Below are 24,451 nucleotides of genomic sequence, written 5' to 3'. Positions count from 1 at the left end.
ATTCATTCAGTGAAGCCACTTTGAGAGTATTCCTTAGAGACAGTTTGGTTTCACTAACACCCTTGCACTTCACACACATTTTTATTTGTATTCAATAAAGAATAATATTCAGAAGAACATGGACTTATGGTGTACCAAAAGATCTCAAGATATCTTCTGAGCCATCAAAGAAAAGTGTCAAGAAAGATCAGCATAAGACAAGTTACCAGGCAAGGAAGCGTTAAGGAGTCAATGGAGTTTATCAAGTGGGGGTGGAGGGGATTGATAGGGTCGGACTTGTGCCATAGAAGATCACTTTGTGAACTGAAAGGAAGGTGTTCTGGAGCAGGGAGAGACATGAGGCAGGAAGACCCACCAGCAATGTCTAGACCGGAGATGATGTAGGTTGGTCCAGGGGGCGGCAGCGTCAGAGCAGGGAAGGGGTGTTTTCAGAGGAAGACTGACTTTCTCAAGGTGTGTGTGTGTGTGGGGGGGGTGATGAGGGCTGGCCCAGAAGGGTGGCAGCGTCAGAGCAGGAAGGGGTGTTTTCGGAGGAAGACCCACTAGCAGGCTTTTGCAAGATCCAGGTGGGGGTGTATTCAGGGCACGTTGGAAAGGGTGCTGCCTTGGCAACATCTTGGCTCTGGGTGGATGAAGGATAGAGAGGAATCCAGGATGACTCCTGGGTTGGGGCCTGATGGACTGAGATGTTTAAAAAAAAAGCTGGGGGATTTGTACCGGAAAGAGCGGCCGGCGGGGGTCTCTGCGGCTACCTCGTGGTGCCTGGGGGCGGAGGCTCAGGCCGGAAGGGGCGGAGCCCCCCTTTTGAAGCCGCTCCCGCCCGTCAGTCTCCCCCCGGGGGCCGAGGACGAACCTCGGTTTCTGGCCGGGCCTTTTTAGGCGCAGGACGGGCATGGCCCTCCCCAGGGTCCCCGGCCGGGGCCCGGGCTGGCCTTGGCCGTGATGGGGCCCCCTGCTCGGCAGGCGCGCCGGGGCCGTCCCCGGGCCTAGGCTCCGCCCTGCTCTGCTCCGCCGGCCGCGGCGGGTCCGGGCGCGTCATGTTCGCTAAGGCCTTTCGCGTTAAGTCCAACACCGCGGTCAAGGGATCGGACAGGTGAGGGTCGCGGGGCTCCGCCCGAGGGGGGTCTGGGGGAGCGCGGGGGCTTCCAGACCGGGAGGGGCCTGGGACCCGACGCGAGCCCCGGAGCCCTGGGGGCCGGGACCTCCTTTCTAGTGCTCTCCAGGCGTGGCGAGGTGCGGGACGGGCCCGGGGGCGGGGTGGGGCCCCACTGGGCTGAGGAGGAGTGGGCGGTGCCGAGCCCGAGCACCCGCGTGGGAGAAGGGGGCCTGTCCTCGGCAGGGTTGGGGGGGTCAGCTCCAGCGCGCTCTGCCTCTGGAGCTCCCTTCTTAGCACACTCAGAACGCGAGTGAGAGAAGGAAACGTTTTTGGGGGGTTCCCTCGAGAAACGGGTGTGTGGCACCCCCTGAGGACACATCCCCATGGGGTCCCCTCTCCACTGTGCACGTCGGTTCAGTCCTATCCACTGATAAGTTGCAATTCGCTTTTCTGTTTTCGGAAAGGACTCCCAAACAGATCTCACGACCGGGCCATTTCGGCGCTTAAGAATAGCCAGTGAGTTTGTTCAATACTTCTGGAGATTCGGTTCAAGCCAGCATTTAAGGTCACTAAGTGGGGTGATGGAGCAGGCGTAGACGTTTATTAGCTTTGTGACCCGGAGTGAATCATCTGTCTCGGGGTGGCTAGGTGGCGAAGTGGATAGAGCACTGGCCCTGGAGTCAGGAGGACCTGAGTTCAAATGTGGTCTCAGACACTTCATAATGACCTAGCTGTGTGGCCTTGGGCAAGCCACTTAACCCCATTGCCTTGCACAGGGAACTGAGCTAAATTTATAAAAAATAAACATTTAACCCCGTTTGCCTTGCAAAAACCTTAAAAAAAAGAATCCAATGATTCTTTCGGCAACTAGGTGGATAGAGCACCGGTCCTGGAGTCAGGAGGACCTAAGTTCAAATTCGGCCTCAGACACTTAAAAATGACCTGTGTGACCTTGAGCAAGTCACTTAACCTCATTGCCTTGTAAAAAAACCAAAAATAAATAATCTGTCTCAGTTTCCTCAAGTGTAAAATGTGAACAAAAGATAGCACCTACCTCTCACAAGGTTGTCCTGAAGATCAAATAAAATAATATTGTCAAGCTTAGCACAATGCTAAAAATTCTTATTGCCTTCTCCCAGGCTTTTTCCATCAACAAGTATTTATTAAGTACCTTTTTGCCAGGCCTGTGAGAGGTGTTAGAGTTTAAAAGACAGCTAGCTAGCTCTGAGGTTCCAGGAGTCACAATCAACTTGCACTTTTAATGGTCTCCTCCAAAAGAAGGTTGAACAACTTTTAAAATGCCTATTGCATTCCAGTTACAGCATTTGGTTTTGGGGATTTAAAAAACGTTGACCACAGTCTCTGTCTTCTAGGGATCTACATTGTATCAAGATAGAGCTGACTGCAGTATAGACATAGATACATAGGAGCATACCAAATAGATACAATGTGACTTTTTTGAAGCAAAGATACTAGCAGCTGCTATGCAGGGAAGGGTCCCAAGGCAGAGAAAGTGTGCTTGAGCTAAGCTTGGAAGAAAACCAGGAATTTTGAGAGAGGAAGGGGAAGGATTTCATACCAGGGAGTAAAATTTAGGGATCATGAGAGATGAGTGCCAGAATGAGGAACAGCCGGAATGCCAGTTTATCTGGACTGAAGTGTGTGTGGAGGGGAATAAGATTTTCATAAGGCAGGAGTGATGTGGTGGTGCCAGGTAAATGTAAAATATAGATAGAACTTCCAAACTGACATTCTCTTGAACAGACTTGATGGTGTCATTCTCCAGCTCAAGAAGTTTCAAAGATTTCTCATTGCTATTAACTCTTCTCCAACTGAACTGATCTATCACATGTTTCCTTTCCCTGATAGTCTATGGTATCTCTCCTCCTATGCTTTTATACATTCTTCAAATATTCTTTCCTCACCTCTGCCTCTTATAAATCTCTGGCTCTTTTCAAGATTCTACTTAAATGCCATCTTCTTCAAGAGACCTTTTCCGATTTCTTTTCTCCAGTGTATGTATACACATACACACATGTACATAAGTGTGTGTACAGATACATATATACACACAACACACATACACACACATATATATGTATGTGTGTGTGTGTGTATATATATATATATATATATATATATATATATATATATATGAAACACCTATATTTCTGAACATGGTATATATTCTCCTAGAAGACTTGTGTTCCTAAAGAGCTAGTCCCTGCTCTAGTTCTCTCTTATATTAGTATCCTCTGAGCCTAGCACAACACCTGGCAATTGATAAGTCCTCGTTTTTTGATAAACTGATTGGTTACAGAATAATAGTGTTGAGGGAAAATTGCCTCTTGGAAGAGGCAGTCTCAGAAGACCCCATGTAAGGGGTGTTATTTGAGCTTGACTTAGAAGAAAGGAGGCAGAATTCTGAGAGGAGAACAATAGGATGCAGTGCAGTTCAAGTTTGAGTGACAGACTGGAAATATTCAGAGATGGGAGATGGAGTTTTGTATGTGGAGCCAGAAGGAAACAAGAAAGCCAGTTTGGCTAGGCTATAGAGTTCATGGTGGGGGAATTATGGAACTTAAAAAGGAATGCTGGCATCTGCTTGAAAAGTTTGTATTTGTGCCTAGAGGCAATATGGAGCCCCTATAGTTTTGTTGTTCAGGGGACTGATGAGGTTACGCTTGTTCTTTTGGAATATCATCATTTTGGCAACTTATATGGAGGACAATTTGGAGATGGGAAGAGAAGAGGCAGTGAGACTAATTAGAGGGCTATTGTAGTACTCTGGGTTAGATGTGATGAGCCCCTGAATTAGGGTGGAGAGTTGACTGAGAAGAGAGATGTCACAGGCAGAATCAATAATCAACTAATTGGATCAGATAGTTCATTGAGAATGAGAAGATGACCCTGAAGTTTCCAACTTGGGTTACTGTTAAGGATGGTGAATTTTTTTAAATTTAAATTTATTTTTATTAAAGTTATTATTTGAGTTTTACATTTTCCCGCAATCTTGCTTCCCTCCCCCCCACAGAAAGCACTCTGTCAGTCTTTACTTTGTTTCCATGTTGTACCTTGATCCAAATTGGGTGTGATGAGAGAGAAATCATATCCTTAAAGAGAAGAAAAGTCTAAGAGGTAACAAGATCAGACAATAAGCTATCTGTTTAGATGGTGAATTTCTTAACAGAAATAAAGAGGTTAGGAAAGGGATGAGCTGCCTTGGGAGTCAGGGGAAGGGGGTAGATAAATGAAGGAGGTTTATGTGGGGTTAAGTGGTGACAAAAGCTAGAGGATGGACTTATGATGGCCAAAGGATCACTTTGGGGTCAGCAATAACTTGTCCCCTGCTCTATAATCTTCTGCTGCTGACCCGACTCAGTTTTCATGTAAGTATAAAAGACAAGCAGATACATGGCCTAAGAAGTCTTTTCAGTTTAGAAGACTAGAGTTCAGATTTTGCTTCAGACACTAGCTGGGTAAACCTGGACAAGTCACTTAACCTCTGTCTGCCTTAATTCCTGCTCTGTAAAATGGGGATAATATTAGTTCTATCTCCTGTCTTTTGTAAACCTTTAAAGCACTATATAAATACTAACTTATCATTATAGCTCTTTCTTTAAAGTATGCTTTATTTTTATAACTCACTAGATATATGAGATGAGCTATTCCTTCCCATTTCTGTTCCCCAGGAAACTGTATGGGATGGGTTAGTGATAGAGAAAGAAATGGGAATCCCTGCAGCATTGGAAGCAGAATGTTTTGCTCTGAGAAAGTGTGGTGAATGCAAGTTTGTATCTTGAACCAGGAGACCTGGGGTTCTATGACCTGAGACAAAGGATTTGTATCTCCCTGGTCCTCAATTCCTTGTCTGTAAAGTGAGGGTAATAATACCCCACCTTGGGTTGTTGTGTAGAAAGCCCTTGGTAAACCTTAAAGTGCTACTTATTCTAGAAGTAGTTTTTCTTGAGATTTCATTTTGTCTTTTAATGTGTGTGTCATTTCCCCCACTCCTCTTTATCAGAGAGAGAGGTTGCTCTGCATTTACCTCTTTAATAATGGTTATGCTTTTTCTAGGAGGAAGCTTCGGGCTGATGTGGCAACTGCTTTCCCTGCCTTTGGTCCCAAGCAGCTTTCTGAATTAGTGCCTGGAAAGGATGAGCTCAACATTGTGAAGCTCTATTCTCACAAAGGAGATGCAGTCACTGTGTATGTGAGTGGTGGAAACCCCGTTGTGTTTGAACTGAAGGGAACTCTGTATCCCACAGGTATGCAAATGGGACAGTAGTCCTTCTGGTACTTCTTTCTCTTTCCCATTTCTCTTCCTTGTTCTTCTCCCAAATCCAGACAATTATTAAAAATAACCAGTTGCCTTTTCCAAACTTCTTTTTTCCTTATACTAGAATGATAATCCTTGTGACCAAGACCACATCAGGAACAGGGAAGGAATTAGTATGAAAGGAGATAGAAGGAAATAGATTGGGAGGAAAGCTCTGAAGTAAAGGACAAAAACTATCAATAGGATTACTGGACAAAAAAAAACAGGAATCCTGTGAACATCCCATAATGTTCCTTTAAGGAAGGGAAAGGGAGACTCTAGCCTTAGCTATTTTTGTTCAGTTGACATTTCTTAGGTATCAATCCTACTCAAAGCATTGTGCTGGGAATAGAAGATAAAATCATAACAGTTGTAGCCCTCAAGGAGCTTATATTTCATTGAGGGAGGGAGATCTATTTGCATAAGTAAGAAAATAAAATTAATTTGAGGAGGGAGTGGGTGCTAACAACTGTGGGTCTCAGAAGAGTTCCCAGAGGTGGTAGAATCTTGAAGGAATAGAAGAGTTCTGGAAAGCTGCATATCAAAAGTATGGGGACTTAGATGAATGAAAAGAAGTGAGAAAGGGAATGTCAGGCTTTAAAACTAGTTTGGAATATGGAGTAAGTGGAAGGGAGTAAAAGGAAATAAGGCTTGAAAGGTAGTTTGTAGTGTGACTATGGAAAACCTCATATCCAACTGAGAACAATGGGAGTTTTTTAATGGTGTGGTGAGACTAGTTTTAAGAAGGTTAGTTTAGGGGCAGCTAGGTGGTGCAGTGGATAGAGCACTGACCTGGGAGTCAGGAGGACCTGAGTTCAAATCCAGCCTCAGACCCTTAATAATTACCTAGCTGTGTGACCTTGGGCAAGTCACTTAACCCTATTGCCTTGCAAAAAAAAGGTTAGTTTAGCTGGGGAGAAGTTAGGAGCAGAGAATCCAATTGGGAAGCTAATGTAGTATCCCAGGTCAGAGCTGTTGAGAATCTGAACTAGGGAGCTGTTTGGGTTTTGAGCAGGTGGAATAAGGAATAAGATGATCCCAATGTTATCTGAGTGACTTGGAAGATAGTGTAAATAGTAAAATCTGTTTTGGACATGTTGGATATGGGATGCTAATGGGACATCCAGGAGAAAATGTCTAGCTGCTATAATCTGTATAGCTGTGTTCAGGAGACATATTGGGAATAGATGTATGGCCTCCTTTTCCTTAGAGATTGGAATGAAAAGGAAAGATGAGTGAAATTATAGACTGTTGAGATGTGGATTAGGGCATATGAGGACATTCAGAACAGATAGTCTGGCTTTTTTTTCAGTAAAGCAGGCATTTAAGAGCTCATTTGCTAAGAGTGCATTTGGACGTACCATATTGGAGTGGATAAGTTTTGGAACAGACAGTAGGGAAAGAAGTAGTCAAAGAAGAACATAAAGATTACCTTGAGGGCTAGTTGGAATTAAATAATTTGACTTTGTAGTGAATCCAGTTGTCATGGTTGCATGACCCCCACTGTTGTTCCACATCCTTGCATAATATACAGAAAGATTGTGAGAAAAAGATTCTAAAGGACTGAACCTAATTAAAATATCCACCTGGATCCTCCAAAAGAGAAAGAGGTAAAAAGAGTGTTGTTGAAATCTAATTAACTATTGACATTTGATATAGAAATTAAGGGAAGCAACCCTTTGAAGATATCAAAAAGACATTTGTGACAGATGGGATGGCACTTGCCTCTTAGCAATGTACCTCATAGCTGCACTCTGAGCCAAGGGCCTTTCCTTTATTCTAGTTAAAGTGACTCTATTGCTATAGTTTGTTAGTCCTCTTAGAAGCTGGACTGACTAGGTTAGTGGAATTTGCAGAGTGGCAGAGCAGGAACAGTTTTGTCTTTCTTTGCAATCTCAGCCCTTAGCCCAGTGACTGGATTATAGTGAGTTCTTCATAGCTGCTTCTAGACTAAGAATCACAAGTAACCTCAAGGTCCAGGTCTCTCCATGGAAGTATAACACAATAGTCTTGGCCTTCAAAGGAGTCTGTTAGGCAAATTCAGAAACAAATATTAGAAGACAATAATCAGTTCCAAATGAAAGAGAATAGATAAAACATGTTACAGAGCAGGATAATGTATTGGAAACAGCCTTGCCCTGAGAGCTAGAAGTCTTAGTTCTAGTCCTTTCCTCTCTGCTAGTTATTAGTTAAGTTACTAGTTAAGTGACTGACCCTGGAGAAGTCCATTAACCTTTCTGTGCCTCAGCTTTTTCACTTGCAATATGCTTGCCATGTTGATGTAATATGGTTCGTGTGAGACTCACATGAGAATATAAGTATTTTGAAGATTGTAAAATTCTGTGAAAATATAAGATTTTATTACTGTGGACTTCTTTTTGGACAGTGTACACCCTATGGTCTTACCCTAGTCTTCTGCCAGCCTTCACAACATGGCCTCCTGTGTTGGACAAACTTGTTGGGGGAGCAGGTAAGGAAATGTTGGTCTATTCATTTGGGTTGGTTTTTTTTAATTCCACCAAGGAAAGAGTAAGATGTTTAAGATGAAGTTTTTCAAGGATCTAGATTTATTTATGAGGCTTATTGAAAAGAATCCACAAATATGTATCTGGGGTCTATAAAACAGACAGGTCACAGTGCAGTGACAAAACCCATTTAGAAGGCCCAGTGCTTTGCCTCTCTTCCCAACCTCATTCTTGTTAGTATAATGATATATTTTGCAACTTGTGTCCTCAAGTAGAGAAATTAATGCTGTTTTTAATTTTTTTAGTTTTTCATGTCATTTTTATTCTTGGTAATTCAAACTGGGCATAAATCTTGCCAAAGTAATAGCATTAAATTGGTAATTTTCCTTCTGTATGTAGCTTTTATTTTCACTACATTTTGGAGTTTAGGATCCTTAGCTGATCTGATTTTAATATAGGGAACTCTGGTAGTTCCTTCATGAAGTCTCTTCCTTAGTTCTAATATCCCCTCCCCCTTTTGAAACAAGGTCAAGACCATCTTAGGTACATTCCTCCCTCCCTCCTTCCTCTCAAACAAAAAATATCCATATATACTTCTCCTTCTGAAGCTGTCTAATATGGTTTTGGAGGAAGTGTCTATATAATCCATCACTTAGGTAATCAGGAGCCTCCCCTATGAATTCATTCTAATCGAACAGACTTTTTTGGATTACAGATGAGTTCCTGTCCCTAGGAGTATGATTTGCACTATATTTTTCTTGGTTAAGTAGATGGCAGAATGGAAATTTTGATTCTATTCTTCTTGTGCATAGTCTCTGGAATTGTTCTAGCTCTGAAAACAAATTTTGAAAAATGCTGTGTTTGTTTTGGGGGTTCCTCAGATCAAAGCAGTAAGTGCATTGTAAGGAATCCACAATTAATGAGATAGTGGGACATGTTTCTAATTAAAATTAGCATTTCCTAATGAAGGACCTTAATTTAAATGTTGGAATATCCTTAGTAGGTAGAGGGATCAGAGGAGTTCAGGCAATTAAAAGGATTAGAGAAAAAGGGTAGTTTTGACCATTTTAGTGTAGAGGTGTCTCAGTGTATCTCAGGATGAAAAAAACTCATTGAATTCTGAAGGAATTTTAGTTTAAATGGGAAAGAGTATATACATATAGTCTCTCCAGGTTTTTGTCTGAGCATAAAGAAGACATTATTGGGGTTGGCTTTAAGAGTTTAAGAATGGGGAATTCTTTTTTTTTTGTACTTAAAGATTGTATTGATTTTGAGTTTTATAATTTTTCCCCTAATCTTACTTCCCTCCCCCCCACAGAAGGCAATTTACCAGTCTTTACATTGTTTTCATGTTTATAAATTGATCCAAATTGAATGTGATAAGAGAGAAATCATATCCTTAAGGAAGAAACATAAAGTATAAGAGCTAGCAAGATCAGACAATAAGATATCAGTTTTTTAAACTAAATTAAAGGTAATAGTCCTTGGTCTTTGTTCAAACTCCACAGTTGTTTCTCTGTATACAGATGGTATTCTCCATTGCAGACAGTCCCAAATTGTCCCTTATTGTTGTACTGATGGAATGAGCAAGTCCATCAAGGTTGATCATCACCCCCATGTTGCTGTTAGGGTGTACAGTGTTTTTCTGGTTCTGCTCATCTCACTCAGCATCCTTCCAGGCTTCCCTGAATTCCCATTCCCTCCCGGTTTCTAATAGAATAATAGTGTTCCATGACATACATATACCACAATTTGCTAAGCCATTCCCCAATTAAAGTACATTAAGAATAGGAATTCTAACTTTCTAGATCCCTCAAAAAGTAATAGAGCAAAGGATGACTCTGGAGGGGTTGGCTTGGGATATCAGTATTGAATAGTGGTTATTCCTGTGGTCCTTTGGTTTAATTTTCTATCTATATGGGACTGTACCTAAATCACTTGAGGTAAATAAAATGGTGGTTACCATGTTTTTACTTTTTAATGTCCAAGGATTCCTTCAATAATTTATTGCAGAAGCTTTTGGAAATAATTGAACTAAGTAACCTCCAAGGACCATTGCAGCTCTAAAATTCTGTGATTTACTGATGTGATAAAACAATCAAGTGGAATGTTTTGGGTAATGTTTTCTATTTTGTATTGTAGATTTGATGCTGCCTGGGCTCGTGGTGCCACCTACTGGTCTTCCTCAGGTACAGCAGGGTGACCTCTGTGCCATCACCTTGGTTGGGAGCAGGTATTATATACCATCCAATTTCAGGGGGGGGCAGGGAAGAGGCTAAGGAGAGAAAAGAATGGGAGAACCAGAGGAAAAGACAACTTTATGAGAGGAGAGGGAAGATGATAAAAATTTGTGAGGCACATAGGGGCAGAAATGAGAAGATAGTTTAATTGTTTGGGTCCTCTGTATGGTCAGGAAGAGCTGGTCTCTTAAGTGGTTATAGTACTGGGTTGTGCCTCACCCAGTGTGTCTCTTTTGAGAGAGAGAAAACAGAGAAAGAGAGAATTAAAATGAGTATTCTATGGGAGAAGGGGGAAAAGAAGAAAGGAAGATTTTACAGAATTTTAATTTCAGATCTTTGGTAGCTCTCCACCTGATCTCATAATGGAGCCTTCTAGAATCAGGCACTCTACTTAAAGCAGCCTTGAAAATATTTTCTTGACTGCTTGCCTAGAGATGATTTTGAGTGAATAGAAAAGAATATTGATTTCATTCATTTTTTTCTCCAGTATCACAGCTAGGGAAATGAGGATGCTATGGTCAATTTGACCTTTAAAAATTTGTTAATAAAATTATTTTAAGCTCTAACTCAGATGAATTCTGAACCTAGTGGGGATCACTTTAGAATTTAAGCAGTTGGATGTTTTTAATCTGAATTTTGTACATAATAGGAACTGACTCATAGTGGATGAAGTCATTAATTCTTGTTTTTAAAGTTTTGTTTTTCTTTTAAATATATATATATATATATATATATATTATTTTTCCCTCAATTACATGTTGTCATTTTTTTTTAAAAATATTTATTCAAGGCAGTGGGGTTAAGTGATTTGCCCAAGGTCACACAGCTAGGTAATTGTTAAGTGTCTGAGGTCACATTTGAACTTGGGTCCTCCTGACTCCAGGATCAGTGCTCTATCCACTGTGCCACCTAGATGCTCTAAGTCATTAATTCTTGTTGAAACTTTATTTTAGAGTTCAAGTATTGTAAGCTTTGGCTTTAAACTTTCTTTATAGAACTTGTATACATTCCCTCAACTCTTTGCCTCCCTTTTACACCTGTCCTGCCTACCCAGCCAGTGACTAGGCATGGTCATTATCATCAACTCAATTATTTGTGCCAATGGAAGGAAGCATTGAGAAAATAGAAAGGAAGTATAATAATACCACATGTCAGACTGAACACTTATATTTGAATTTTGTAAGATGTGGTTGAATATACATGCTAGTATCTGATATTCTAAGAATTCACAGCCTTTCACAATAGCTAAATATACTCTATAAAGAACCAATTTAGAAGAAACTGAAAAACCTTTGATCTTCTCCATATGTCCTTGCTTCGTAGGTTTTTTTCCTGCCTACTACTTTATCTTGGAGATTGGTAGTATCACCACTGAGACTTGTTCAGAGTATTAGTGTAGTTTTCATGATTTTCTAGTTTATATTTTCATTGCAAATGGGAAAGGTAATTAATTTTCTTTTGTTTACAAGGGAGCCACCAGTATTCTTGCTTTAGCTGATGCTCTATAAAATGATGATGATGATGATGATAAAATAACTAATATTTATGTAGCAATTACTATGAACCAGGGACTGTAGTAACTGATTTACAAATATTATCTCATATGATACCCATGAAGTAGTTGCTTTACAAGTGAGGAAAGTGAGGCAAACAGGTTAAGTGATTTGCTTAAGGTCATAGCTGCTAAATGTCAGATTAGGAGTAAATTTAGATAATGATGATATCAATAGAAATGTAATTTCATTTTGGAGGGTGAATACTGATTGGATACAAAAAAGGTAATTGAAAATGGACTCCATTTAGTTACCATGATGAGCAGGGTTATGCTTCTGTTGCCATGTGGGAGTGATTCAATGTTATCTGCCCTTGAAAGATTCTGATACTGTTTCTTTTCTTTTCTTAGGGTTCCTGTTGCAATAGGAGTGGCTACTATGTCTACAACTGAGATGTTGGCTTCTGGACTGAAGGGGAGAGGCTTTACAGTGCTCCACACCTACCTTGACCACTTGTGGTAGGGATAATGTCTCTCCCATTTCCTTACTGAGGTGGAGTGGAGTAGAAAAGCCCAAGATTGGGGATAGAGCCATGTAAGCTGTGATCTTGTCTTTACCACTGACTTCTCTGAGCTTCAGTATTCTCATCGGTAAAAAGAGTTGAAAATGAGTTAGTCTAATCCTTGAGGCCCCCTTCACACTAGAGAATTGTTTCTGCCCCTTTCCATATCATAAAGATATTATGAAGACTTATGAGAGAGTCATCCATGCTTCTTTGTAAAAGAGGCACTGCCGAAACTGAAGATGGCATAGTAGTTATAAGACCTAGAACAGAACCTATCAACTGAGGAGGGCTGTCTCCTGGGGTCAAGGAGTTCAGAAATGGCTCCAAAGTAGTAAAATAGACCCCTCCCCAATCTGTCACTTTCATGATAACCAACTGTATTTTGGCATTTTTTGTTTCATCATATCACTTCACTCCTTGCTTTTTTCTAGATAACTCATAGGTTTTTGCTAAGTGTAATGGATACAACACTTAGCTTCCTGCCAAGTATTTTTCTCAAATAGAAAAGCAATAGTTTGTTGGCTTATTCTTTATCCCAGTGAGCACTGTCCAGGGGTAGAATGGGTGGTTTTTGTAAGTGATGGGCTCCCTAACACTGGAAATCTTCAGAATGTGGCTGGATGAACATTTGTCAGGGATGATCTTGTTAAGATGCAGGCTGAATTAAGTGACCTCCAGAATCTTATTTTTTATGTTTAGTTATTTATTTATAATTTTAAAAATATTTTATTTATTTTGAATTTTATAATTTCCCCCAATCGTGCTTCCCTCCTCCCATCCCTCCCACAGAAGGCAGTCTGTCAGTCTCTACATTGTTTCCATGCTATACATTGATCTAAATTGAATGTGTTGAGAGAGAAATCATAACCAGGATCTCTTTTAACACAAAGGTTCTAGAATTTACAGTGAATTTTCTTGCTTTTGTATTTAAATTTTTTTTTTTACTGGTGCTTTTTGTTTTTCTATCCTAGTCATTTCCAGGTCTGTCCATTGCCCACACCTTCCCCCACTGAAATTTTGTCCTGACTGATCACAGAGAAAAATAGTTAAGCAAAAACAATTCAGTAAACATACCTGACCATCTATGTGATATTTTGCCCTCATTGTCCTCACTCTACAGTGCATTTTTTTTAGGTTTTTGCAAGGCAAACAGGGTTAAGTGGCTTGCCCAAGGCCACACAGCTAGGTAATTATTAAGTGACTGAGACTGAATTTGAACCCAGGCACTCCTGACTCGAGGGCCGGTGCCTTATCCACTATGCCACGTAGCCGCCCTACAGTGCATTTTGTAAACAACCTAGTCTTAGGTTGGCATCTGAGTCCACAGGGCTCATTGCAAATACTAATTAGGCTAATTGTTTGACTGGTTAGTATAATTTAAAGGAACCATAGTGGGGTAGGCTTGGAATAAATATTCTCTGGGATCATCCATCACTGAGTATTCTCTCTTGATCTGTTTGTAGCAATGTTTGGCATGGCCCTAGCACACCTTTTAGACTCCCTGACTGGAGCTCCCAAGACCACCAGCTCTGTTCAGCTTTGGCTCTCTAATCTTGGGTATAGTGATGAACACATACTCCTTTCCCACCCCCCAGACTATTTTTTGAATTGTTTGTGCATATTTCAGTCTGTTCTCATCTACCTCATCTACCTTCCCAAATCTTTGTACTATGAAAATGTGGTCATTTTTCCTGGCCATTTTAAGTAGATTGCAGTCAGATCTGTATCAGAAAGTTCTCCCAGTAACCTGAGGTTAGCTGTCTTCAACTCTTGATAGTCATTATTTCTTAGCTCATACACATACCTTCAGGCACACTGTGGCATATGATCAGTTAGTTCTGACAACATATACAGTAATTACAACATTTGATTAAATGTAAAAGGAAAATTCCTTAGCAATTGGGAAGGCAATTTTTTTCCCTTTTGGGTCATCCCTGTTTTCAATGTGCTCTGGAGCCTCCAGGGATAAGCTTTCATTGGCAGTTTGGTCATAAATCCTGATGGTACATGGAGAATCCCAGAGTGTTAAACAGGACCTTAGAGATCAAGTCATTCAACTCCCTTATTGCACAAATGAGGAAACTGATGTCTAAACCTACCTAAAGTCACACATTTAAGGTATGGCAGAGTAGGATCACTCCCATGGCTCCTTCCCCTATAACCAATGCTTCTTGGATCACATCAGGCAATTTGGAAGAGACGATAACTCATGGATGTACAACACTGTATTTGATATCAGATTTTCTTGATGTGTTGAGCTATTTTATGAATTACCTTTTCCTTTCTTTTTTCTTTAAAACAATAAAAACATTATTTGTGATAATTTTTGAGGTTGGGGAGAAGACAAAGGGAATATAAGAGGAAAATGAGTATGGATATTGGTAAATCAACTTAATCTTATTTGGTATATTAAGATAAACTTTTAACACTGTTTTTTGTTTTTATTTCTACTTTAAATTTTGGTTTCTCTTTAGTTGCTTTGGGTTTAATCATTTTCATTCATGGGAAGTCTGTATAGGTTATTATCATCCATTCATTGTTAGGAATGAGGCAAGAATTATTCTTTCCTTATTTCAGAGAAGACAAATTAAAGATGTAGAGGTTTTGTGGTTAAGAATTAGAGATAGAAGGGGTGGCTAGGTGGCGTAGTGGATAAAGTACTGGCCCTGGAGTCAGAAGTGCCTGGGTTCAAATCCAGTCTCAGACACTTAATAATTATCTAGCTGTGTGGCCTTGGGCAAGCCACTTAACCCTGTTTGCCTTGCAAAAAAACCCTAAAAGAATTAGAGATAGAATTGGAATGAAAATCTTGGCCCTCTGCTTTCCATCTATTTTGCTCTTTCAGATTTCTTCCCTCTTAGCTCCTGGCATTCTGAATTGCCTTCCAGAGCAGTTCTGCTCTGACCCTCTCATATGACTGTTTTCTAGGCAATTTGGAGACAAATCATCTCCACCTTCCATTGCCCCAGACCAGGATCCTCCAGAATGTGGGGGGAATGCCAAAGAGGAGGGACCAGTACAGGTAGATTCTGTTCTTCAGGGAAACATAGCATGTCTCACTCTGCAAGGAGATGAGGAGAGCAACATAATTCACAAGACACCCCCATCAGAAACCACCGAGGAACTGAGGGAAGCAGGAGTGGACCAGGAACCTGCTGATGATAACAAGACCATTCAAGGTATTGCCCTAGCAAAAGCAAGTTTGGTCTTTCCTCCTTTCCATTGTGTGACCAGGTATTAGAGGAAATCCCTTGCATTGAGGTGGGAATAAGCTCACTGACTATAGTTATTTCTCTTTTCATCTCTCTTTGGTCCTCTTACTCACCCATGTACATCCTTGGAGGCCAAAGTTGAGATATTGTGATTCTCAGAGTTTGGAGAGATTGAACAGTTTTGAGCAGTCATTTTATCTTTCATTCAGTTGATTTTTTTTTAATGTCAAAAAAGATCTCTTTCCAGGTTGCTGTGGCCACTTCAGTCCCTTTTGGCAAGCCTTTTGTCTAACCTCTGACTTCCTCTTTTTTTTCTATCTGGCTTCCTCTTGTAGAACATTCAGTGACAGACAGTGTATGCTTTTGTCTTTTTCTTCTAGAGCAAATGGATGAGCTGCTACTGAGATGTTTCTTCCATGCCCTGAAGTGCCGGGTCACAAAGGCTGATCTCCCTTTACTCACCAGCACTTTCCTGGGCAGCCACATGTTTTCCTGCTGGTATGGAGAGATCCAGACTGGGATGGAAGACCAGTGGGTTGGGCAGTCAGAGTTGCTTATCTGACATCTCTGTGTTCTGATTGGAGAAAGAATGGGGGAATATCCAGAAAAGGTGCAGAGTCAGGGTGGCCCTCTGACTCTGTCACTTAACTGGAATTCAAGTTTAAAAAAGTTACCTTTCCCTATTGGGGTCCAAGAAGAAATTATCTAGAAAATTCAGGCTGAACTTTTCCCTAAGAATTCTTTTTAGTTTTTTTTTGCAAGGCAAATGAGGTTAAGTGACTTGCCCAAGGCCACACAACTAGGTAATTATTAAGTGTCTGAGGCCTGATTTGAACTCAGGTACTCCTGACTTTGGGGACAGTGCTCTATCCATTGTGCCACCTAGCCACCCCTCCCTAAGAATTTCATAGGTGAATATTGAGGATCCCATACCTCATAATTACTTTAGCCTTCAGGTAGTTAATATTTTCCCACATTGACAGAGGAGAAGATCCTGTGCAGGAAATCTCCTCTCATTCGATTGTAAACATTTGAGGGAAGAGTCCTATTATGAGGCCTTGCATATAACATGCTTGTTGAATTGAAATAGCAGTATCATTCACTTTTTCTTTAGGAGTGCCTATTTTTCAAAGACTTTTTCCTTCTAAGTGATGCCCTCCAGGAAACTGATGGGCTGGTCAGGGAGAAAGAAGTCAAATAGATGTTCTAAAGTTGGTCAAGCTGCAGTGAGGCATTAAACCTGGGAGACCTTTAAAAAAATTCAACTGATCTAACTTTGAGACCAAAACCCCCCCTTCTTATGAGCTTTGCCTTGGTTTTTAGTGATTTTTTTTCTTCTACTTTTCTGCTTTCATCTTCTCAAGGCCTTCTATCTAAGTAATGTGGTTTGGGGGTATGTTGAAGACTTAGTGACTTGGGCCAGAATTCTACTGGATTAGGGATGCTATTGAGAAGGCTCAGTTTTTTATCTCATAGCACCCAATAGCCAGAATCTAGATAACAAGGGCCCCAGGATTGGGAGGCGTTGAGAGCATCTTCTAGTCCTTGGAGGCCCTTTTAAATGATTTGACTCTGTCTCCTTTCCTATCTTTCCTAAGAATGGATTGGAGAACAGGGAAGAAAAGTCCCTACACCCAGCATGGTTACCCCAATGCTCAAGCCTCCATTATTATTGCTTTCTTTTCTTAACATGCATTTCTGCTGTCTCTAGCCCTGAAGGACAACAGTTGGACATAAAGAAATCAAGCTACAAAAAGGCAAGTGAAGGCTCTTGGCCTGACTATTGGTGGGAAGGGGACAAGCAGAATTAGTGGAACTAATTTCTAGGGAATAGTGTCCCTGTGGCTTAGCCAGCCCAGGTCAGCCAGTCCTTGAAGCTATGTCCCAGGTCTAAGGAAATAGTGCCTTTCTGGACCTGGCCCTGAGGAATAGATTGATACCTATCTCACTTTATTTTTAGATCTCTTTATATTTCATCTGGGTTCTGTAAGACTCAACTAGCACAGTCTACTGCTCCCCTACATCATCTTGGTCATAACTACATATACCTCACTTTGGAGTACGAGCCTCTGAGTTCCCAATTTAAAAAGAGTAGGGACGATGTCTCAAGTTTGTTGGTTTCTCCCACAACTTAGCACAGTGCTTTGCATATAGAAAGTTTAAGAGATCTTTGTTGAGTGAATGAATGAGTGAAATCCTTGGATTTCTTCCATTGCTCTGGCCAATGATCTTCTCTCCCCTAGCTCTCCAAGTTTCTACGCCACATGATGAAGGAGCAGATTGTGCAGGTGAAGGAGTTGAGCAAAGGTGTGGAGAGCATTGTAGCTGTGGACTGGAAACACCCAAGGTGAGCATTAGGTCCCAGGCAGCTTTGGGTCTACCTGGAGTGGGAGTGGGAGTGTATAGACACTGCCATAAAATGCTTTTTCTCATCTTTTCTCCTGATGGGTTTCAGCATTATCTCTTTTGATGTGCCTGAGCCCTCCCCAGCCTCCCAGAGTGTTCAAGAAGTTTCCAAGGAAAAGCCTTATCACCCAGTGGAGATTGAATCCCTCTACTGTATCCCAGCCAACATGACTTCTCTCTTCCAGGCATCAGGCCACAAGTGAGTTGCAGAGAACATCTGTAAATTAATTCTGTCTGCTTGATGCCCCCTTGGTCTAGTCTGATCTGTGTTGGCACTCAGTTCACCTCACCTCTCTAGTGAAGCTAGCATTTCTATTCCTTTCCCTTAGCTTTCTGTTGTATAGGTTCTGCTCTAAGCCTCTCTTCTTCAGCAAGTTTCTGTGAGTCTAATGAAATGGGGAAAAGAGTAGAAACCTTTCTGTTCAACCCATAGTCAATTATCATGTTCCCTTTCAACCTCATCAGGAAAGAAATAGAGCAGGAAAGATGGGGAAAGAACCCTATCAGATCTTATCATAGTTGAATCCACTTCCTTGTACCCCTTTTTCCTCCCAGGAAGGGGAGCACCCTCTCAGGCAGTGAGGTCCGTGCAATTATCATTGACTATGCAAAGAAAAACAACCTGGTTGATGTGAACAACAAAAAGTAAGTAAAAAGCATGTGATGTGGTCTTTTATCCTAAAAAACAGACTGCCTTGGGATTTTGGGGGGGGCAAGGTGGTTCTTTGATGAATCAGAGAATGCTAAAATTTGAGATCATTATAGATTTAATTGGTCAGGTTTTTTTTCATTTTGTAGATGGGCCAGTAGACCATATACAAGGCAACTGAAAGATTTAGGAGTGTTTGACCTAGACAGTAGAAAACTCAAGGAGAACATGACAACTGTCCTCAAGTATTTGAAGGATCATTTTCTAGAAGTGGAATTAGACTCATCCTGTTTGACATGAAAGAGAAAGATTGAGTTTATGCAGAAAATACATAGGTTTGATGTAAAGTTAAATTTCCCAATAATTAGAATTTAACAGAATGGGTTAACTCATCTTTAAGGAAATGACAAACAACTTACTTGTATGTCCATGAGGCCTCTTGGGATCCTTCCAACTGAGAGTCTGGTAGGCTGAGCCCAGAGAAGTGGCATGAAGAAAAGAAGGTTTTCCTACCTGTCTTCCTGGGCTGTTATTGGATGAAAATATAAGGAGAGTGAGCAACTGTTGTTGTTCTCCATATTTACCCAATTAGTTGTTGGCACAGTCAAGCCTAGAATCCAGATCTCTCAACTCTCAGTTCTGTGATCTTTCTTCCTGAACATGATCTTTGTTCAATTTCCAGGAGTTCTGACATGGTTTCTTTTCTCTGTGTGGGATATTATGTGATAAATGATCTTACTCTCAATCTATTGTGAAATTATAGAAGGTGTCTCTTAGACAAGAGATGAAAAAAATCTAAATATCTTTCTTTCCCTTTAGTTTTGTGAAAATAGATCCCATCTTGTGTGACTGCATCTTGGAAAAAGAGGAACAACACACAGTATTGAGGCTTCCATGGGACAAACTCATTGAAAGGTAAAAGCGGTTCCTATAACCTCAACTATAAACTGCTGATCAAATGAGATAATATTTGTTTAAAAAATAGCATTTAGCACAGAGTCTTCACATAATAGGTCCTATATAAATGCTTATTCCTTGATTTCTCTCTGTTCCCTTTCTTTCCCTCCCCTGAATCACCTAATTGCATCATATTTTTTATTTATTTTGAGAATTTTTTCAAATTACATATAGAAAACAATTTTTAACACTTGTTTTTTAAAGTTTTGAGTTTCAAGTTCTCTTTCTTTTCTCCCTCCCTATGCTGCCATTCCTGAGAGGGCAAACAATTTGATATAGATTGTACATGAAAAATATGTCATGAAAAACATATTTGCATAGTAGTCATATTGTGAAAGAAAACATGAGCCAAAATAACAACTGAGAAAAATAAAGAATTTTTTAAAGTATGCTTTGGTCTGCATTAAGATTCTATCAGTTCTTTCTTGGGGGGGAGCAGGAATAATTTTTTTCATCATAAATCCTTTGGGGGAACTAAGATGGCAGAGTAGAGGCAGGACTGCTTTGACTTTGTTGGATTTTTCTGGGTTTGTGTCTTGAACTTCCCTAAATTCATAATATCTTTCTATAGTCAGGTTCTTTTTTTGTTTGTTAATTTTTCCAGTCTATTTCTAGGCTTATAACCTTAAAGTTCCCAGAGAGGATGGTGCACCATCCTAGGCTTCAGATTTTTTTGTGCAACTTTCAGCACTAGTTCTGGGCGGGGGGGTCTGTAAGTTTTCAGTTCTTCTGAATTGGTATGAGTACTGTTCTCCTGACCTGTTCTCTGGTCTGTGAATGAATACAAGCACTCCTTTTTCAGCCTAGGAATTGTGACCAGGTCCCCACTTTCCTGTAGCCACATGTTCTAATTATTCTAGTGCTCTTTCTTGCCCTAGACCAGGACTGTCCAAAATGTAGCCCACAGTGCAATTTTATGTAACCCCCTGTGGGTTTACTAAATGCTTTAGTAAATGAAGTTGAGCTACCTCTTCTGCAGAGCTCTCACTAAAATGGCAAATCCAAAATATATTGTTTATGTTTCAAAAAAAACTTTTAAAAGTAAGGTTGGACAGTCCTGCCCTAGACTGACCCAGAATTGAATAACAGAGTTCTGCACCTAGTGCCAGCAAAGGGATACCTGTAGTATTCTGAAGAATTATCCAGTCTCCTTGGTGTCTGTGGACTGAGAGCTCTGGAAGCCTCCTTTGTTGAGTCATTTGTGCCTAAGACCTGCTACTGTTTTTTCAGGGCACAACTTGTGCTGGGCTCCTCTGTCCAGTAATACCCACCTTTCCTACTGACCTTCTTAGTTGTCTTGGGCTGAAAAATGTTTTGCCCCTCCTTTTATTGGTCCTGCTACTCTGAAATTTATTTTGAGGCATTATTTTATTTGGAGGATAATTTGGGAGAGCTCAGGTAGTCCCTGTCTTTGCTCTACCATCTTGGCTCTGCCCACATCACATTTTTTAAAGGGTCATCAAATATGTATTAAGACAGACAATGCAGAGCATTGTGTTAGCTGCTGAGAATGGAGAAAAGTTTTACAGAACATATGGTTCCATGGAACTTATAGCTTGGTGTTGGGCTTAACTCACAAGAGAAGTATACATATTTCAAGTTAAATTCATGAAGTAAAATAGACTCATGATTTGAAGGATCATATATAGAGCTGCATGAGACTTTAGAATTCACCTGGACCAAGTTTATTTTACATATGAGTATATTGAAGTCTAGAGAGTGACTTGCCCAAAATTATAAAATTTCCAAGGAATAGAAATCCCACTGAAGAACTGGAGTTGGGAAAATTCTGAGCATAAGAAACAAAGAGAACAAAGGCATGAAGGGTGAGCCCCATGGGGCAGGTTTCTGGGTGGGGGGGAGTAGGATACAGAGTAAAGTGTGTGGAAGGGAGTCTAAGATGGAAAACTGGAGAAATGGAGGGGGTGCTGCTTGAATACTCAGATATCACATGGTTGGCTATAAATAAACTGTGGCATGATCAGGCCCAGAGGTGATTCTGGCATTGTTATATAAGATAGGTGGAGAGCAGAGGCAGGGAGACTTGCTAGGAGGTTCTAAATGCACCTGATGAGTGCTAAATGGTATATTTATCCATAGTAGTATCTGTGGGCAATAACAGAGGAAAATACTACAGAGATAGAGACACTAGGACTTATAAGTGTTTGGGAGAGGGAGAATGAAAATTCCAGAATTTTGAACATGATAGATGGTAAACTGTAGGTCCACAGACATATATGTCTAGGGGGAAACCATAAAAAACTATGTTTTGGGTAGCTTAATTTGAGATATTTGTAGCCCTCCAGGTAGAAGTACTGTATCAGCAGTTGGATTCATGGGTTTGGAGCTTGGAAAATACATCTAGAGTAGAAAGATGCATGTGGAAGTCAACTTTCTAGAGATGATATTTGAGATTGCATGGGTGACTGCAGTTAGTGAAGGAGAAAGCATAGATTAAAAAAAGAGAAAATGGGTGGCTAGGTGGCATAGTGGATAAAGCACCAGCCCTGGAGTCAGGAGAACCTAGGTTCAAATCCGGTCTCAGACACTTAATAATTACCTAGTTGTGTGGCCTTGGGCGAGTCACTTAACCCTGTTTGCCTTACAAAAAGCTAAAAAAAAGAGAGAGAGAAGAGGAATCACGACACATCTCTGGAGAGTCTTCACAGAAAAGTAATTTGAGAGGGATGCATAGGAGCCATAGGATAGCCAGGTCTATATGGTGACTTTGAAGCTAAGGAAGAAGGGAATAGCTCTAGGAGGAGTTAGTTGGTCACCAGTGTTTGGATGGTCCAAGGATGGTAGTGAGATTGAGGACTGAAAAAAGTCCATTGGATTTGGTGATGAGATCAGTTTTTGTCTCCCCCCTCTCCACCCTCCACCCCTCCACCACATTGAGTTGTTGAACTTTTAGTGTTCCTAGAACGGTTTCTAGTACTTTGGAGTACTCTCTAGAGTGGAAGAACAGGGGAAGGAACAAGAACAATAAATAATGATTAAAAGATGAGAAGGCAGGATTCTAAAGAAAGATAGAAAAGAACAGAGAAAATAGGACTGAGGAGAAGGTGCTTTTCTAAAACTTTTTAAAGGCAGGTTCTGATGTTTGTCATCTATAGGATAAATAGATTAAGCAAATTTCCAGGCCACTATGTAACTGAAAACAGATCAAAGATTTAGGCTATTTCTACTCATTTTCCACTTGTAACTCTCTCTCTCTCTCTCTCTCTCTCTCTCTCTCTCTCTCTCTCTCTCTCTCTCTGTCCAGTGGGGAGTGGGGGCTTGTGCCTTGACTCAGACACTGGAAGGAAGAGAATAGCTTGTGCTAGGAGAAATACTTGGGCAGCTCCTTGGCTGTAGGACTCTGACCTTCCTTGACCCCTCTATTTCAGGTGCCTCGAAAGATTGAATCCTGCATATCAAATGACCTTTTATGGTCAAGAACCTATTGTGAAGAAAGGAAAAATCTGTCCAATTGACATCACTTTGGCACAGAGAGCATGCAATAAAAAGGTAAAAATAATAAACTCCATGAAATCTCAAAGTTGGAGGGGACTTCGGGGTCATATAGTTCTACATTACCTAAGCAGGAACTTTTTTTTATGATATTCCAACCTTTGTGTGAATACCATCAGTGATGGGGAACTCACTACCTACCAAAGCTGTCTATTATGTGTGTGTCTCTCACACGCATTGAAGATTGGGTAGTTACTGGTTTTCTTTCTTGTTTTGGAGGCAGTTGTAAAGTAGACAAATTCTAGGAAACATAATCTCTTAATTCAAGAGAGAGAGAGAGAGAGAGAGAGCACAAAGTCTGCTTTCCATTTGTATCTGATCCTGACTTTTTTTCATACAGGTGACCTTGATCCGAAACCTTGAGGTCTTTGGTCTGGACCCAAATTCTGTGGCTGCCATCCTCCAGCAGCGGGGCCAGGCCAGTGCCACCATCACCCCAGTCCCTGGGGCTAAGAATGCTCTTCAGGTTCAAATCCAAGGGAATCAGATCAATCATCTAAGTCGGCTCTTGCTTGGTGAGTATTTTCCCCTTAGTTAAGCCTCGTCTAGGTCTTGTGAGAGTAAAAGGTAGTGTCAGTCAGGTATCAAAGGCTCAGCACCTGTTTGGAGTAAACCCCACTTCCAATTGCTATGAGAGAAGAGAAAAGGGGGGAAACACTAGGTCCCTCCCCTCAAGGAATTTACATTCAGCCTCTCCTGAACAGACATAAAAATGACTAAAGAAAGCCTTGAAAGTGTCATCCACTAAGACCATGTACTAGAGTACAAACTGAGTCATAAAGTAATGGAGGCCTGCTCTAGACAAGGGAGACACTCATTTTGGCAGCTTCCCAGAGCAAGTGAGCATTGGGGATTGCTACCTGAATATGGAAAGACTGGAAAACAAGAAGCTCCCCAAAAAGCTGGGTTTTGCTGGTAGCTTAGTTGACCAGGAACAGAGATGGGTCTGTATAAGGACTTGCTGAACATTTAGAAGCTGAAGGGGGAGGATCAAGGCAGGGAATGATTGGAATAGGGTTTAGGTGCTGTGAGTCTGAGACATTTGTGATTTTTTTTTACATTGTAGAAGAATATAACATCCCTCGAAAATATATCCAAGGTTTGGAAAAGGCTCCCAAAACTGGCAAGAAGAAGTGATGTCTGTAGTATCAAATTACACATTTCTTGGAAATCTAAATCTCTGAGCTGGTAATTTACCTGACTTTTCAACTTTTCAGAGGATTAAATGTAATTCTTTACCACAATAAATTTTTATTCTCATTATTCATAGATGTATATATGAATAATATATGTATATTTTAAATCTATTTTTATGGCTATCTTTCATATTTTTTCTATCATCCTTATTTCCACATCTGTTACTTCCCTCTGCTATAACCAGTGAACCATCCCATAGAAGGGATCAGTACTGGTCCTGGGATTTCACTGTCAAAGGGAAACTCCCAGATAAGGAAACTGCCTGAGTCCCTTCTTCATTATCCTTGCAAAGAACATAAACACATCCTGCTGAATTTTAATCAGCTATACTTTAAATTCA

At 40.8% G+C, this 24,451-nt stretch overlaps 1 protein-coding gene across 1 annotated transcript; it reads left to right on the top strand.

The window, feature by feature from the left end:
* Positions 1–817: 817 nt before the first annotated feature.
* Positions 818–24,184, top strand: EIF2D (eukaryotic translation initiation factor 2D). Its single transcript, XM_074222535.1, has 15 exons — positions 818–1,093; positions 5,174–5,364; positions 7,801–7,884; positions 10,022–10,112; positions 12,023–12,130; positions 15,106–15,356; positions 15,770–15,887; positions 17,101–17,146; positions 17,633–17,736; positions 17,845–17,994; positions 18,351–18,440; positions 19,264–19,359; positions 22,791–22,911; positions 23,255–23,429; positions 23,981–24,184. The coding sequence occupies exons 1-15, from the start codon at positions 1,038–1,040 to the stop codon at positions 24,049–24,051; spliced, it is 1,752 nt and encodes a 583-aa protein (XP_074078636.1). The 5' UTR covers positions 818–1,037; the 3' UTR covers positions 24,052–24,184.
* Positions 24,185–24,451: the final 267 nt, after the last annotated feature.

The sequence above is a fragment of the Macrotis lagotis genome, chromosome 2, assembly GCF_037893015.1.
Source record: "Macrotis lagotis isolate mMagLag1 chromosome 2, bilby.v1.9.chrom.fasta, whole genome shotgun sequence".
NCBI classification, from domain to species: Eukaryota; Metazoa; Chordata; class Mammalia; order Peramelemorphia; family Peramelidae; genus Macrotis; species Macrotis lagotis.
Note: the sequence above shows the minus strand (reverse complement) of the source record. Positions and strands in the feature narration are given on the sequence as shown.